This window comes from Perissodus microlepis, chromosome 18, assembly GCF_051167445.1.
Source record: "Perissodus microlepis isolate ML-2025 ecotype Zambia chromosome 18, ASM5116744v1, whole genome shotgun sequence".
Classification (NCBI taxonomy): Eukaryota; Metazoa; Chordata; class Actinopteri; order Cichliformes; family Cichlidae; genus Perissodus; species Perissodus microlepis.
Genome location: NC_140478.1, coordinates 382,739 through 400,556, shown reverse-complemented (window position 1 = coordinate 400,556; position 17,818 = coordinate 382,739). Strand labels below are relative to the sequence as shown.

The window sequence follows — 17,818 nt, the reverse complement described above, 5'->3', positions numbered from 1 at the left end:
AGCAGTATTTTCATGCTCACTGGATATACACAACTCTTTTGCCTATAATTATCAATCACAGCAAAATAACGAAGAAAATTAATCTCAATCAAGCAAAAATGCCAAAGATTTTCAAGTTCTAGCTTCTTGAAAGTCATACTGTGAGCTTTTCCATGAGTTATAAGTATTTTCACACTGGCCCAGGATCACACTTGTTAGGACTGGGCTGAACCCCGAGAGCCCCTCAGATCAAAAACAGTTGTTAAGAACATTCTTTCTGGAAACAATGTTACTAATCGACATGTCAGGATGATGTAACCTGTAATTTAAAGTAGCAGGCATAGCTTTACCTTGGTGGCTGTTGCCAATTGCTGACTGGCTGACATTGGGCAAGGAGGAGAGGGGTGGCTCTCTCAGTATGGGGGCAGGTTGTGTACTCCTGGAGCAATCTTCACTAGGCTGGAAATTCCCCACGGCATACACACCCTGCATCCAAACACACTGACAGTAATGAGAAGCATGTAGCTAACACAGAACCTTTTGAATATTGAACCAACGAGATTTTCAGTCTGTATGTTTTAAATTAAAAAATAGCAACATCAAAAAAAAAGATTAAGGTAAAAGTGCTGTTTCTGTAACTAAATCGCTGGAAGATGATGTGTATTTTTACTATTTTGGGGACTGCACTGACATATGAATATTATCACCTGTTACTGACATGTATTTATCTTTTGTGTCACATCACTTTTGTAGCAAAACTCTTTAGACTGAGTTAGACTGAGGAAAAGATTCTTCTACCTGATGCCATAGGTTTAAATACCAAGAGCTCTGTGATCATCTCAAGTTCAAAGACACCTCAAGGCCATTACACACCGAACTTGTGAAAAATATTCTTCTGCTTCACTTAATCTTAATGCAGCTGTTCAGACCAACAAATCTGTGGGACGGATTTGCAGCATTTGATTTTTCAAACACTGGTTATGATAAAGGCTGACCAGAGTTTGTTTTTGACTTTCCTCAGTCTCTTTAGTAATACGTGGATGGTCAGGCATCCAGGGTTTCTCTGGCTCATCTGGTGATTGTTTGGCATGTTTATGGGGCAGCTGTTTTTTTTCAGAGGCAACAAGTCTATTCCAAGAGCCTTCTGACTAAATCCTCTGACTTCCTTTGTTACCGTCATTCTCTCTCTCCTGCAGAGAAACCTCTGTCAAGGTTACATGGCTGTTTCTGCCAAGAGCTGCCAGAAGAACAGCGCTGGATTCCTGCCACTTTCACCACTCCGACGTGCCAGCGTTCCCCTTACCTGGATGTCTCAGTGTCACCAGCCTGCCTCAGTTTGCCTACTTACCAGCCTACTAACCTGTTCACCTGCTCAGCCAGCTGTCTGCTGTAAAAAGTGTGACAGGTAGGATTTATTGATTCACTCGATAACTCCACCTGTTAACTTGACAATTTAAAATGTCAAGTTTTCCCTCTCCCCTCCGATCCCTCATGTGCTACCAGCCTATAAGTACGTTCCTGTGTCGTCAAATTGCACGGTAAATAACCTTCATCACTGCATTGTGAGTTTGAGTTGTTTTGAGTTTGTCTGCCCTTTTGGGTCTGCTTGACATAATCGCATATGTGCAGATGAGATTTCCCTGATTGGATTAAACAGATCGAGCTAATTAGACCACTGCATTTGGCAACAACTGCACTAGTAGCCCAAAACACCAATACTGAATATACAAATAGTAAAATAATACCATTTTACATCAGACACACTGGACTCTGGTCAGGATCAATTGGCTCTCTGAAAGGATTTCTCTTGCTCTTCAGATGTGGTCACAACTCTGCTAACAACAGCTCAAAATTCCCCAAATGCTCACAGAGAAGGTCAAAGCGTATGACTCTTACTCTAGCAAAACACCAAATGTATCAGATCAGTGTGTACAATTTAGACAGCTGACAGCAGAACTATACATAGGTCAAAGCCAAAAAATCCCTGCTGGTGATGTGAACTGCACCACCAGGCTGACCGGTGCCAGTTAAAAGTCTTGTGTAAAATGGGCTTGGTGTAGCCAAACACTTTTAAACTGTGTAGGCACTTCAGTGCACTTATAGGCACCTCCAGACTTCCCCCTTGAAACCATTTATGAACGCTCAGCCACTCCTGATAGGCTGATATGTCCTGACAACAGCTATCGGACAACCATCTCAGCCAACCTGGGGGGCCAGCAGCACTGAAAACCATGCTTGGCTAGACATTGCGAGTCAAGTCATGTTAACAGTGCAGCCACAAACAGCAGTGACCACCATCTCCTCAGCAGCAGTACTTTGGTAATTAAACTGTCATATCAAAACAAGAAGCTAGTGACTAGGCCATGGATCAAGATGTCATTAACCTGCTGGAGGCAAACAGCTAGAGTGGAAGTAGCATCAGTATGCAGATTTGCCACTCAACTACTACATGCAAGTAACACGCCCACTCTCATTTCACCGCCTGAAGCAGTCCTTCCCAGCTTGTGCGGTATAGAGCCTCAGCAGAGATCTAGTTAGATCTAGCCCTGCCCCCCGGGCTTTTAGTTGCTCTGCCCCTCGACTGTGGCGTTCCTTACCCCCTGACCTCAGAAACATTACTTCATTCACTCATTTTAAGTCCACCCTCAAAACTCACCTGTTTAAAATTGCTTATGTTTAAACCTCTGCATGCTCTTAACTTTTATCTGTTACTCTTATTATTGTGTATATTTCCAGTTTTTCTGTTTTTATATATATATCTGTTTTATTTGCTGTACAGTGTCCTTGGGTGTTCTGAAAGGCACTATTTTTAAATAAAATGTATTATTATTATTATTATCATCATTATCTAGAAAAGACTGAGGCTTACCAAGCTGAGACTGAGAAGCTAGAGAAGGCAGGTGATTACAGTGAGTGAAGGTTAGACCCTCCAGTCTTGATTCATTCTTCATCATATGGTGATTCATAATGAGACAAATCAAGATGTGTTCAGCTGTTCATTGACATACAAAAGGCCAAAACCTGGATGAACTGCTACTGCCAGACCCAACCTCAGTGCATCTCTCCTGGGTTCCTCCTGACGTTCAGGCAGGATTTTGTTGCTATGAGGAATATTGGGAATATCCCACCAGGTGAGATTGCTACCTGAAGACCAGCCACTATTATACTTTCTCTGGTGTGATATGAGAAGAATTCCTAACCTATGGTGTAGGAGTGGGTGTTTGTCATTAAGTGTTCCCCATGTTATGCCACAGATGCTCTTCGGAGGAATGAGCCATCAGGGAGATGGTGATTGTGAGTCCTTCAAGAAGTACTGTGAATGTGAATATAGAGGCCAATGACGTCATCAACAAAATGAGGGAACTATTAATGGAGGGAGACTCGGAGCTATGTCAGCAGGACCTCAACGATTGGTTGACATAATCAAAGATGTCAACTAGAAAAAGTGGCCAATGTGGAATTTTGATGTGTCATATTCTAAAACCACATAGTTATGTTTTGCATTTTCATGTGTTTGCATTTCTGCAATACACTACTGGAAGATATGGGGGTTTTATGTTCTCAGTCATCCAGGTGATGAGCTTTAAAAAGGGGCAAATGGACTTCTTTACATTTGTGAAGATGTTTCACCTCTCATCCAAAAGACTTCACAAAGGAGCCCTCTCAAGTGAGGCTTTTTGGAGGCTCCTTTTATCAAGCTGGTAAGACTGCTGACAGTCTTTGGTTCCATGGCCAATCTGTAGCTGCCACCGAGCCATTGGACGGTTTACTCTATTATAAATACTATTATACACATTATACAATGAAGGCATCACGGACGAGCAAAGAAGGTCCACGTCCTGGCTAGTTGCAGCAGTAAATACCCCTTGATATACTCTACCTGATGCTCAGCAGATTAGCACCTTCAATGAACTAGTGAAGGCAACCACGTGGCACCTTCACGGGGTGGCTTTAAACACTGAAGAGACCTCGATAGTGGACAAATTCTGGGAATCAGAGGTCAGCATCTTGCAGTCTGCTCAATGAGACAGCTTTCCTGAAGAAATTGAGTGCAGGTGGGAGAACAGGTGGGAATCGGGTCCCTTAATCAAACTGCTTGATGACCTTGGACCAACAATATGATGAATCACTTCAGCTGATACGGGTGGGTGGTTGCCTATGGCACTGTCAAAGTCTGGAGGATGATGTGATTTCCCCTGTAGTCCTTGACTTGAGATGTGGTGGCAAAGCTGTTAATCAGACACGTAGAGTTTAATGTGCAGAGGGCCTCTTTGCTGAACTGAGGACAAAGCTTTGGATCCTTTGTGGCTGTGAGGCTGCTAGAAGAGAACAGCACTCTTGTTCTGTTTGCCAAAGATGGAGAGCCCAACCAATCAGCCCCAAGACCCTGTATCCTGCTTGGCTCAGACTTCATATCTCAACAGAAATGTACTGTTTTGGACCACTGCAGGTTAAAGTTGGCCGTTGGCGTGAAAAACATTGAGGTCTACTTTTCACATTTAGGAGGTGGTGACAGGAAGTTACAAGAAACTTTCAAAGCCCTCAATCCTTCCCCACAGACTTAGTTGTCGGAGCACCAAATGCAATTCCACTGCAACCCACCAGAGCTCCTGAATTTGGAGGCCCCTTGGAGAGCAAAATCAGTACTTTGAGCACTGCCCTGACTGCAACCCTGGGCTCAGAAGTCATCAGCCACGAAGTGTTAATATTCCTGGTTGAGATTGAGGGCATTCCTAACATTAAGCTTGACAGACCCAGATCCAGCCAGTTTGTGGCTGATGGGGCAGTCCGCGCCTTCAGTACCGTAGGCAGTATATCATGATTCAGGGCGGTTTAGACGTAAACACTGAAGGGCCTGTCAAGTGCTGTCTGACTGCTTCTGGACAGGGTTTCTGCACCACTATCTGGCGGCCCTGCAAACTTGGTTTAAGTGGCAGTGAGATACAGCCTCTCTTCAGCTGGATAATGTCATAATTCAGGGCTCGCAAAATCGCTAGCCCGACGTCCCGGGGCTAGTGATATTTCCAGTCGGGCTACCAAAATCTATCTCAGCCCTGCCCGTCGGGCTATCATAGGAAGTAAAAATATATGACAATGCCTTTGCTTTCTTTCGCAAATGTAGCTGAGTAATTAGCTGAGTCCTCATCAAAGAACAGTGCTCTTTAATGAATGCAGCACATAACTTTACATCGTAGAGGTAACAGGGAGACATATCGAGTTATCAGATAGCCGTCTTAACTATATTCTAACTCTACAATTTCCCGACTGCACTTTCCTCTTATTTCACGACACCACCCTCTAGTGGTGCAATATGGTATAGTCAGACAGGACACAACATCACTCACTAGCTTACTCTTCAAACGTGGCACGTGAAATCTCCCGCAGCAAGCTTAAACGTGCTAGAGGTTGACTGCGCAGAGAATTTAAAAAAAAAATCTCTGGCATGTGTAAAGACAGATGGATTTACGCAGGTATTTTAGTTCTGCTGAGCCAAAAAAGACAGGTCAGGATGAAGAAGGGACAGGCAAAGAAAGGCCTACCACAAAGCGGAAAAGTTATGATAAATCAGATTACGGGGCAAAAAGAAAGCGCAGTTTTTTGGATTCATGGACAAAAGAATTTCTGTGGCTGGAATATGACAAGGTAAATAACATGATGTTCTGCCGGGTGTGTCGTGAGTTTCCCTCTATTGCTGAGTCGACAAGCGCCTTTGTTACTGGGACCAGTAATTTTAGGAAAGATCCCATCAGAACTCATGAGAAATCTCTGCATCACAAGAAATGCATTGGTGCTCAGTCTGCAGCATCTGTCCCAGAACAAACACCAATTGCAAAAACCATACTAAAAATAAACCAAGCACAACAAGAAGTCCTGAAAAAGCTGTTTAGAACTGCGTACTATGTTGCAAAGAGTGAACTACCACTGGCAAAATTTAGCAGTCTTTGCAAACTTCAGAAAGCAAATGGCCTAGATCTTGGTTCCACTTACCTCAATGACCATGCTTGCAGAGAGTTTATTGGAGCAATAGCACAAACTTCAAGAGACCAGATTGAAAAGGAAATTCAAGAAAGCAGGTTCTTATCCATTCTTGCAGATGGCAGTACAGACACTGGTATAATAGAACAGGAGTTGGTTCACGTCAGGTATGTGAGGGAAAATGGTGACATAGCCACATACATGATCAAATGTCAGCCAGTCAAGAGTGCAAATGCTGCAGGTATTTTAGAGGCTATTGATGAAGCAGTGAACACCATGGGTATCAGAGAGGACACATGGAAAAAGAAAGTAGTGTGTGCAAATTTTGATGGTGCTGCAGTGATGATGGGTGAGAAAACAGGAGTAGCTGGGAAACTGAAACAGAGGATACCCCACATCATAACAATCCACTGTGTGGCACACAAACTAGAGCTAGCCGTGCTGGATAGCGTGAAAGGCTGTGAGTACCTGGTGAAATTTGAAGATACACTGAAAACCATCTTTAAGATGTACTACTATTCCCCAAAGAAGCGAAGAGAGCTGACAGAAATAAGTGAACTGCTAAATGAGAGGCTGGCACATTTCAGTGGGCTGAAGAGCACACGGTGGCTTCCAAGCCGGCTGAGATGTCTAAAGGCTGTGGAAAAAAATTACACTCCCACTGTTGTTCATATGGAGAACATGGCAGAAGGAAGTGATGTCAAAGCCGAGGATGCAGCCAAGGCTAAGGGGGTGGTGCAGGAGATGAAGACTGAGAAATCTGTTCGCTTCCTGCATTTCATGTTGGACTACAGTACCATCTTATCCAAGTGCTCTACTGATTTTCAGCATGATAACCTAAACATCACACGAACAAATCAGTTAGTTGAGAGCACAACATCACGCTTACTCAGCCTAAAAACAAAACCAGGAGAATATCAGAAAACCTTGGACACAAAGTTCACAGCGAACCAGGATGGTAGCATTTGCTACTGTGGAACTCAGCTAACAAAAAGTCAGCGACCTGCTAGAAGAGGTGAGGGAACAGACAAAGACACCTTTGGTGCAGAGATCCAGAAGATTATTGACAACACAGTCAAGTACATGGACAACAGATTTAAAAATCTCCATGAAAAGCCTCTCTCTTGTTTCAAGGTTTTTGACCCTTCCACTCTTCCCTACCCCAGAGAAGAACTAGCAAATTATGGGGATGAAGAGGTGGATTATCTTGTCACACATTTTGCCTGTTTGCTAGATGCAGAAGAGAAAGAGAAAATTCCACAAGAATGGATGGATCTAAAAGTGTGGTTTGCAGAACGCCGGGGTCGCAAAGTAGATTGCTTGTACAGAGATCTCCTCTCTGAGAATCCAGAACATCTCTCTCATATCTTGTTGCTGGTGAAATTAATGCTGACACTTAGTCCATCGACAGCCATCTGTGAGAGAGGATTTTCTTGCATGAACCGAGTGAAGACAACACATCGTACCTCTCCACACCCTGAAACACTGAATGACTGCATGCAACTCTCCATTAATGGGGAAACAGTTGAATCTTTTTGCCCTGACAAGTCGATTCGTTTCTGGATGTTTTCTGGAAAAGGTTCAAGACACCTGGATCATAAAACCCCGACAAGAACAAAGAGCAGTGAAATGGAGGGCAATGCACAGGAAGAGAAAGCTGATGAAGGAGATGCTATGCCCTCAACGTCGAGTGGCATTTTCTCATCCGAGACTTCAGTGGAAATTTCAGATTCAGGATCTGACACAGACTAATTCATGTTCTACACAGTTCTAACAAGTTCACAGAAAATTCTGTTTAATTAGAACCAGATATTTGAGTTGATTGTAATGTTTACACAGTTGTTGTAATTTGTGTTTTAACAATTTTTTGATTGATGTTTTGTTTCCTTTACAATATTATACAATAAAAATAATCTTTTTTTATTCGGGCTACTCAAATTTATTTCGGGCTACCAAAAACTAAAGAGTGCCTGCCCGAAGGGCTACCAGGGATTTTAAAATTTTGCGAGCCCTGTAATTGTCGATCCCCAATTAACCAGAGCTTCATGGCCTGATGGAACGATTAGCGAGGTGTTTCCTGAAGCCTTTTTCACACTGCAGTGGTTGAAGTGGGGGACTGTACCTATGTTGGACAAGTGTCATCCAGACTTGGTACTGTAGCAGGTTTTTTGGCAGCTGCTCTGAAGATGTAGCAGGACATGCTATTTGCAGGCCAGGCCACAATAGACAGCGGCAGACTGCACCCAATGCAATTCAATCAGTTATAAGCAATAAAGCAACATGCTGCCAGTCTATCCTGTTTTGTGTTTGATCAGATTCCCAGTTGATTTACTCACTGTGTCCATGTATTATATCATTAATCCTGGTTTTTCCATAAAGACAATACTCGCTCTTGCTCCACACTGGCCAACTGACCGCCAGTGGTCACAGACCTGGTTCTTGTCATTGAAGCAACCATTTCAAAGGCAATGATATCGCAGGTTCACTGTGCATGGTTGTAATCATTTTGGCCATGCCACAGCCCCCACCCACTGTTGTCCCTAGTGAGAGAATAGCAGATTAAAAAAAGCTAAAGATGCTAGTTGTGGACAGGTGAACAGTAGAAGTTCACAACTGTTTCAGAAGCTGTCCTTTGCACATATATGGTACAGGAAGAACTTGTATGGGAGGGGGTTTCACAATAAAAGCTACCAGGTTGTGTTTTTGGCACTTTGGTTATGTGTCTACTTGATCAGTTATTTCTACTCATCCCATTAACTGTTGAAGTATGCAGCTATGCAATGCATTCTGGAAACTTCTCCGTCCCTGTGCTTCTGTTTTATAATTTGGTGGTGTGAATGATTTATACCTGTAACTGCCACAGGAGTCTGCTGACAAGAGAAAAAAATAAATAAAAACCGCCAGTCAGGTCTACTTTTATTTAAGAGCAGAATATGAGTTTGCGTTATAATCAGTGCCAATTTCCTTTCTCAGTACATCACACAGCTCTCCACACCGATCTCTTATCACAGCAACGAAAGAGCGCAGCCAACACTGTGACAGACAGCTTTACATGTTGTTGAAAACATTCTGCTAGAGTGGAACACCTGGAATAAAAAAAGTATTTATTTGTGTGCTATCAACTCATCCTCACCCTTTCCTGCTAACCAGAACCAGTGCAGCAGCCAAACAACAGGATGCTCCAGCCTCAATGAGTTTTTTCTTTTTATTCTGATCTAAATATTTCTAAAACAGCCCAGAGGAGTCCGGACTGCAGCGAGCCTACAAAGAGAAGATCCAAGTGACAAGTAAAAAATAAAAAGTTAATCGCAGAGATGCTATTCCAGTGAAACACTGAACCTCTGCAAACTAAATACATTTACTTTAAATGGAGAATCTGATGGTGGACAGTTGTTCTGCAGCAAAACCTCAAAGATTCTTCTTGCACAAAAGTGTAGGCAGTGTGTGTGTTTGTGTGTGTGTGTCTGGGTGTTTGTGGGCTGCAGGGTGATGGTGTGTGGGTGCAAGTATCCAACAGTTTCTGCACTACAGTTGAGCAGAAAGATTTCTTTTCAGCCCCTGAAGCTGTTTGGAGCCACATGTCCTAAAGCAGCTATATTACCTCGAAACGATCTTCATCAAACACAAAACTAAAAATCTAGAAAGAAAAACAATCTGACTCTGTGTGGTTTTATCGCTGTAACTGCTGGCCCTCTGAAGCTGGTGTGAGACGCCTACAGTAGCATATAGTGTAATGTGATATGTTATTCTTTCAAATATTGCTTTCATGTTTCATCGTGATGTATGTAACTGTAACTTTTACCAGGTAAACAGCAATGGCAGCTCCCAGCACCCACCCACAGTATACATCAACAGGGTGGTTTCTAAACTGGATGATCCTGGTTAACCCAGACAGGATGGCCAGCATGACGAAGGAGAACACTAGGAGAGGCTTCAGCAGCTTGGCTGAGTCAGTCAACACCGTGTTGAAGTACATCTGAAACACACAAACTCACGTTAACAAATGTTTGTTTAACAGGCCTCATTCAAACCTGCTATTAATGTGTATTAAGTAACATGTGTGACTGCAACAAGCCATAACTGTTAGAACAGGACTGTGGTCACACTGAAGTGTTGTTCTTCATATGTGTCAATGCAGTAACCACTTACTGAGATGTAGACAGCAGCAAAGGCAGCCAGAGTAGCATGCTGGGAGGGGAAAGATTTCCTATAAAGCAGAGCGGCAGAGTGTTCTTGATGTTAATTATCATGTTCAGACAGCTGAGAACAATGCTGAATATTCATGTGCAACAGAAAAATGACTTTCAAAGAAACTTGGACGTGTGACGTGTGCGTGCTGACAAATCTGCCCGAGCAGGTGTTCAATAAGGAGGAAGGATAACCAGAAGGGCAACGGCTCAACCTGGTTTTTAATATCTGCTCTAGGTAAATGCAGCTTCTTAGCTAAAGCTTGATCTGTTGTCCTTAATGTACCAAGTATGACCCAGTATTGTTCAGTAAAAGGATTAAATGGGTCACACTGAGTAGGTCTGTTTAATCCGTTTACAGATTTGCATAAAGGTTGCCTTTAATAATTATATTTTCATAACAGAAAGAACATTTTAATAATCTGAAGGAAATGGTGTTTGGAAAAAGATGCCTGAGATGACTGACAATGCCTTCTACATATAAATTTCAGTGACGTTGGTCAGCAGTTTGGCGTGTACAGGCACAGACTGTTACGCTCAACGTAAAACATACAGCTGAAGCGCCCACAGAGTTTGGATTGTGCCTCTTGTTCAGTGCTTTATTAATAATGAAATGACAACATTGCTTTCATTCTATAGCTTCTGCTGTCCAATGTGTGCGCACTTTACAACTTGAGGCAGTACTAGTGTTTTGTGCAAAAACACACCCACATGCATCCACTCTCACACTCTCCCACACACAGTAAATCAAAGCCTCACCTGCCAGCATTGATGAGCCCTATGTCCTGTCCAGAGCAGATATCCTCTAGGATAAACGCTTCATCACAGGTGGACATGTTAAGGTGGGTCAGGTTAGGTTTGCATACATCCAGCCAATAGGGAGTATGCTGGCCAGTGGATAGCTGAAGAATGTCTGTTATCAGTGCTGTCACACACAGGCCAAAGATATGGACACCTGTAAAAGAAGAAAGCTTTTACAACAGAGAACACTATACGCATTCATATAATACACCAACATATAATAGTCATATTACATAACATCGTTATTCAGTGGCTCCTATTAAGTGTTTGTTTATCTGCTCCAGACATGACAAGAGAAATTCTGTCCTCGTTCACAAACTTTATTTACGTGTTGGAGAATCAAAAATGTGCACGTACATGGATCAGAAAACTGCAGTCTGCAAGCACTTATCTGTAGGGATGGGTACCGGTATCCAGGGCACCGGTTCTGACATAAACGGTAGTAACCAGACCGAAAAGCAGCGCACATTTCGGTGCTTTATTTTTTTCTTGAGATGTCATACACTTTGGATTCTAGCCAATCATTTTACCTTTCCAAGGATAGTAGGCGGGCCCAGGTACGTTCTTTTAGAGCAGAGCTACGGATTAAAGGCGAAGGCGAAGTGGTCAAAAGTCTGGCTGTACTTTACAGTAAAAGATGCAAACTCGTATTCGGCCCCCTTGAACTTTTCCACATTTTGTCACATTACAGCTACAAACATGAATCCATTTTATTGGAAGTCCACGTGAAAGACCAACACAAAGTGGTGCACACGTGAGAAGTGGAACGAAAATCATACATGATTCCAAACATTTTTTACAAATAAATAACTACAAAGTGGGGTGTGTGTAATTATTCAGCCCCCTGAGTCAGTACTTTGTAGAACCAGCTTTTGCTGCAGTTCCAGCTGCCAGTCTTTTAGGGTCTGTCTCTACCAGCTTTGCACATCTACAGACTGAAATCTTTGCCCATTCTTCTTTGAAACAGCTCCAGCTCAGTCAGATTAGATGGGCAGCGTTTGTGAACAGCAGTTTTCAGATCTTGCCACAGATTCTGGATTGGATTTAGATCTGGACTTTGACTGGGCCGTTCTAACACATGGATATGTTTTGTTTTAAACCATCCCATTGTTGCCCTGGCTTTATGTTTAGGGTCGTTGTCCTGCTGGACGGTGAACCTCCGCCCCAGTCTCAAGAGGTTTTCTTCCAAGACTGCCCTGTATTTGGCTCCATCCATCTTCCCATCAACTCTGACCAGCTTCCCTGTCCCTGCTGAAGAGAAGCAGCCCCAGAGCACGATGCTGCCACCACCATATCTGACAGTGGGGATGGTGTGTTCAGAGTGTGTGCAGTGTTAGTTTTCCACACATAGCGTTTTGCATTTTGGCCAAAAAGTTCCATGTTGGTCTCATCTGACCAGAGCAGCTTCTTCCATGTTTGCTGTGTCCCCACATGGCTGGTGGCAAACTGCAAACGGGACTTCTTATGGTTTTCTGTTAACAATGGCTTTCTTCTTGCCACTCTTCCATAAAGGCCAACTTTGTGCAGTGCACGACTAATAGTTGTCCTATGGACAGATTCCCCCACCTGAGCTGTAGATCTCTGCAGCTCGTCCAGAGTCACCGTGGGCCTCTTGGCTGCATTTCTGATCAGCGCTCTCCTTGTTCGGCCTGTGAGTTTAGGTGGACGGCCTTGTCTTGGTAGGTTTACAGTTGTGCCGTACTCCTTCCATTTCTGAATGATGGCTTGAACAGTGCTCCGTGGGATGTTCGAGGCTTGGGAAATCTTTTTGTAGCCTAAGCCTGCTTTAAATTTCTCAATAACTTTATCCCTGACCTGTCTGCTGTGTTCTTTGGACTTCATGGTGTTGTTGCTCCCAATAATCCCTTAGACAACCTCTGAGGCCGTCACAGAGCAGCTGTATTTGTACTGACATTAGATTACACACAGGTGCTCTATTTAGTCATTAGCACTCATCAGGCAACGTCTATGTGCAACTGACTGCACTCAGACCAAAGGGGCTGAATAATTACACACACCCCACTTTGCAGTTATTTGTAACAAATGTTTGGAATCATGTCTGATTTTCGTCCCACTTCTCACGTGTGCACCACTTTGTGTTGGTCTTTCACCTGGAATTCCAACAACATTGATTCATGTTTGTGGCTGTAATGTGACAAAATGTGGGAAAGTTCAAGGGGGCCCAATACTTTTGCAAGCCACTGTAAAACCTCGAATCTGATGAAACACCTGGTGACGCATAGTGTTTTTTTAAAAGCCGAGAAATGCACCGTATTTGATAGCTTGCTGCGAGACCTCACACCGAGCACATCTACTGCGGGTGTGGTGCCTGTTATCGGACCCGGAGTTAGCAACATCCCCCAAAAACCCGAAGAGGAGAGTCCTGGCCCCTAGCCCTGCCAGTGTAGCAGAAATGATGACGGATGATGATGCAGCAGCAGCCGTTCTTCTCTGCGTGAGTAGCTTAATGTTGTTCATGTGTAATTTACGTTGAGTAGGCTAACCACGTTATTACATTAATGCATGTAAGGTGAACTAGCAAACACCGTCGTAGTTACATGTGGCTGTCCTCTTGTTTGATAGAGTGATACCATATACAGTGGAACCCCGACGTACGAAATTAATTTGGTCCAGAGGGTCTTTCGTAAGTCAAAATTTTCGTAAGTCGAAGCACCCAGCTCCTTACCATGCATGGAGGGTTTCACCCCGAGTCCAGCATCCTGAGGCTGTACGCTAAGCGGAAGGAAGGAGGCCGGGATGTCCAGGATGAGACAAGGAACATCCACGAATACATCACGAAGATGGCCCCAACTGACAGCGTGCTCAGTGAATACCTCAGGCAGCAGAAACCCAAGAAAGAGGAGGAAGGCGAGGAACCATCATGGAAGGACAGGCCCCTGCACGGTATGTACCACCGGCAGATAGAGGAGGTGGCTGACATCCAGAAATCCTACCAGTGGCTGGACAAAGCTGGACTGAAAGACAGCACAGAGGCACTAATCATGGCAGCACAGGAACAAGCTCTGAGTACAAGATCCACAGAGGCTGGGGTCTATCACACCAGGCAAGACCCCAGGTGCAGGCTGTGTAAAGACCCTGAGACAATCCAGCACATAACAGCAGGGTGCAAGATGCTAGCAGGCAGGGCATACATGGAACGCCATAACCAAGTGGCCGGCATAGTGTACAGGAACATCTGTGCCGAGTATAACCTGGAAGTCCCGAGGTCAAAATGGGAGACGCCCCCAAGGGTGGTGGAGAATGACCGAGCTAAGATCCTGTGGGACTTCCAGATACAGACGGACAAAATGGTGGTGGCTAACCAACCGGACATAGTGGTGGTAGACAAACAGAAGAAGACGACTGTAGTGATCGATGTAGCGGTTCCCAATGACAGCAACATCAGGAAGAAGGAACACGAGAAACTGGAGAAATACCAAGGGCTCAGAGAAGAGCTCGAGAGGATGTGGAGGGTGAAGGTAACGGTGGTCCCAGTGGTAATAGGCGCACTCGGTGCAGTGATTCTCAAACTAGGCGAGTGGCTCCAGCAGATCCCGGGAACAACATCGGAGATCTCTGTCCCGAAGAGCGCAGTCCTAGGAACAGCTAAGATACTGCGCAGGACCCTCAAGCTCCCAGGCCTCTGGTAGAGGACCCGAGCTTGAAGGATTAACCGGGGGCAAGCGGGGAAATTTTTTTTGTGTGTGTATATATATATACATATATACATATACATATATGTATATATGTATATGTATATATGTATATACATATACATATATACATATACATATACATATACGTACACACACACACGTGTATATAGATTAGAGAAGCTTCCTTGGCCTTGGCTGTGATAACAATGTTCTATATATATGCCCCTGAAGTTAATACATCTTTTGGCAACAACACACTGTGGAATGCATACCAACGTCAAATATGTCAATGGCTGATTTCAAGTAACCATGCAGTATAAAAATATAAACTTTTTGGTTAAGGAAGTGTATCTTGCATAAAATTAAGCTAAACGAAAAACTGTGGAGTGGTCTGCTGTGATGACTCCATCGTTATTAAGGAGCAGCTGAGAGAACCTCCTTTCTGTTCCACATAGCAAAGTTAGTGGTCCTTTTTGCAGTTGCTTTTCAATCTATTAGTGTTTCTGTTCTTGTTGGAGCAACTAAATGATACATATAATCAGTGAATGTGTCCTCCTACCTATGAAGCGTACAGCCCTGCGAATGTAGGAGTTGAAATTGCAGCCTGCAGCATTGATGTTGGCCTCAGTCTGACTGGCTGATGACTTCCTGGACAGATAGCAGTACAGGATCGCCTCTCCTATCAGAATCTATATACAAAGAAATCAAAGAGTGTTGGCAAAGCAGATTTTTTTGTGATCTGAAAGTTTCTCTGATGTGCTGAGGGCATTCACATGTTATTTACTTACAAGTGAAAAATCTGGAGAATAAATGAAGAAGAACATAAAATTTGGTTAAACCTTAGCCAAACTTGAAAGTGGACTTAGACTTAAAGTGAAACTAAGTTGCACACACAATAACACATTGCTTCTTTGATAAATGAAAACTACATACTAGTAATAACAACTGAGTAGTTTTGCTGACGCCGTCACGTTGGCTGTGTTGGTCGACAAATGCAGGACTCCAAAGGCAAAAAGTAAAACTCATAAACAGCTTTATTGCTGAACAATCAAAAACAAAACACATAGTCGAAAATACTCCTGACAAGACATGTTGCATCTTCAAAAACAAAAATAAAGTAACTGAGCCTTACATGTACAGAACATCAGTGTCCATTTTACTGCGTCCTACAGGACACTCTCTTCTTCCACTTTCTTACAACATTAATGTAACACAGAACCAATACTGCCTCTCCTGGCATTACCATTGTAACGACACACTCATTCTGTTTCTTTCAGATGAATAACAGGAACTTAGGATGTAGGTATCTATGAATAATAACTATTATGCATACTCATACATTTATATAACCAACTAATTTCCTGCGATACCACATCTCCTCCCCCCTTAAGTCAACAACTCCCTGGACTTACAAAATAACTGCTTATGTAAAGAATGCTTAACAAGCAATCAACACGTAATTAAGGTAACCATACAACCATACAACTGTACATATGTTTCAATGTTTCTTTTTCCTTTTTTTTCCTTTTTTACTAACTAGGAAGGTACGTCCTTCCTGTGAGATCAGAGCGCATTGTTGCTCTATTCCTGGAAGATCTCACTCTAACAAAGTCCTTTAAAGTCTCTCTCTCTCTCTCTGAGAACGTCACAACACTGGTGTTATTAAGGAGTCTCCGGGAGCCGGAGTCTCCGGAGCATAAGGCAACTCCGTTGCCGGAGGTTGTGGCGATGTGTCCAACTCTGATGGCAAGCAGCTCTCAGGCACTGCTTCTTTGTCATGCAATGGCTCCACCTCCCTGTCCGGTGTACTGGGAACAGTGTCAGCCACTCTTGCTCTCACCTGATCCACGTGACGCTTCACAGTTTGACCTGATCCAATGGTAACAATGTCAGACACTGGACCCGATGCTCTCACAATGACTGCGGGAATCCACTTCGGGCCATAGGAGTAGTTTCTGATGAAGACCTTGTCTCCTGGTGTGAAACTTCTTAGTCTTTTCTTGGTGTCATGATTTTCTTTCTGTTTCAATTGTTTGTGCTGCACTTTTGTTTTCACATCAGGCATGAGCAAGTCCAAAACTGATCTGAGTCTCCGTGACATCATCAACTCTGCTGGTGATAAACCAGTAGTGGCATGCGGTGTGATGCGATAACTGAACAGAAAACGGGACAGTCTGGTTCGCAAGGTATCACCTTTGACTTTCTTCATCCCCTCCTTAAAGGTCTGGACCACCCTCTCAGCCAGCCCATTTGAAGAAGGGTGGAAAGGAGCTGATCTCACATGGTCAATTCCATTCTGCTTCATGAATGATTCAAATTCAGCACTTGTGAAACATGTTCCGTTGTCTGAAACTAACATTTTAGGTAGTCCAAACACACTGAAACTCTGGTGCAGTTTCTCTATAGTTACCTGTGATGTAGAGGATTTCACAGGGTAAATGTCCATCCACTTGGAATGAGCATCCACAATGATTAGAAACATCTCCCCGAGGAAAGGCCCTGCATAGTCCACATGGATTCTGGACCATGGTGACTCCGGCCATATCATGCGGGGAACCAGAGATTTTGAGATGATCAATTGTATCTTTTAAAGCAGAATAAGACACTGGCTCAAACTGTTGGAAGACAGTCAAGCATTCAGAGGCTGGAACTGGGTCTAAAACTGATGATGAATGAGATGGATGAGAAGCCCTTAGAGCTGAGATTTTATCAGAGAAATACTTTAAGAATTTATCACAAAGAGCAGGGGAGGCGTCCCTATAAGTGGTAGTGCAAGGGTTTACCACAGAGTTAAAAGTATTAAAAAGGGCTCGGGGGTTGTGGCTATTAGTCATAATAATGCTAGACAAAAAGGCAGATTTGGCAGCTTTAACAGACTTTTGATACTTAGATAAACAATTATGGAGGATGTCCAGAGAGACGTGGAGTTTGTCTTTCCTCCATTTTCTTTCAGCACGACGACATTCACGCCTAAGGGCGCGAGTAGCATCATTTAGCCAGGGTTGTTTAATCCTCAGAGGTGCCACAGAGTTAAGAATGTCAGCGCATGTAATATAAAAGAGGTTAGCAAGCTCATCCGCTGATAAAACCCCATTACAGTTAGCATCAGAGAGGGGAGAGTCAAGGAAAGCATCAATGAAGTGGGCGATTGACTGGGAGTTAATCGTGCGCGTTTGCCGCACAGGACCATCACTGTTCAAGTCCACATCGCTCGCTACA

General features: G+C 43.5%; 1 protein-coding gene across 2 annotated transcripts in view; it reads right to left on the bottom strand.

Moving 5' to 3' along the window:
* LOC146366364 (phospholipid phosphatase-related protein type 4-like) overlaps nt 1–17,818 on the bottom strand; it is a 67,922-nt gene that overhangs the window by 23,122 nt on the left and 26,982 nt on the right. For both annotated transcript variants that reach the window (XM_084913117.1, XM_084913118.1), the window contains exons 3-7: nt 15,159–15,288; nt 10,902–11,097; nt 10,105–10,162; nt 9,758–9,931; nt 330–465 (exon numbers count right to left, since the gene is read on the bottom strand). In XM_084913117.1, coding sequence (XP_084769243.1) covers nt 330–465; nt 9,758–9,931; nt 10,105–10,162; nt 10,902–11,097; nt 15,159–15,288 — 694 coding nt within the window. The remainder of the gene's footprint in view (nt 1–329; nt 466–9,757; nt 9,932–10,104; nt 10,163–10,901; nt 11,098–15,158; nt 15,289–17,818) is intronic.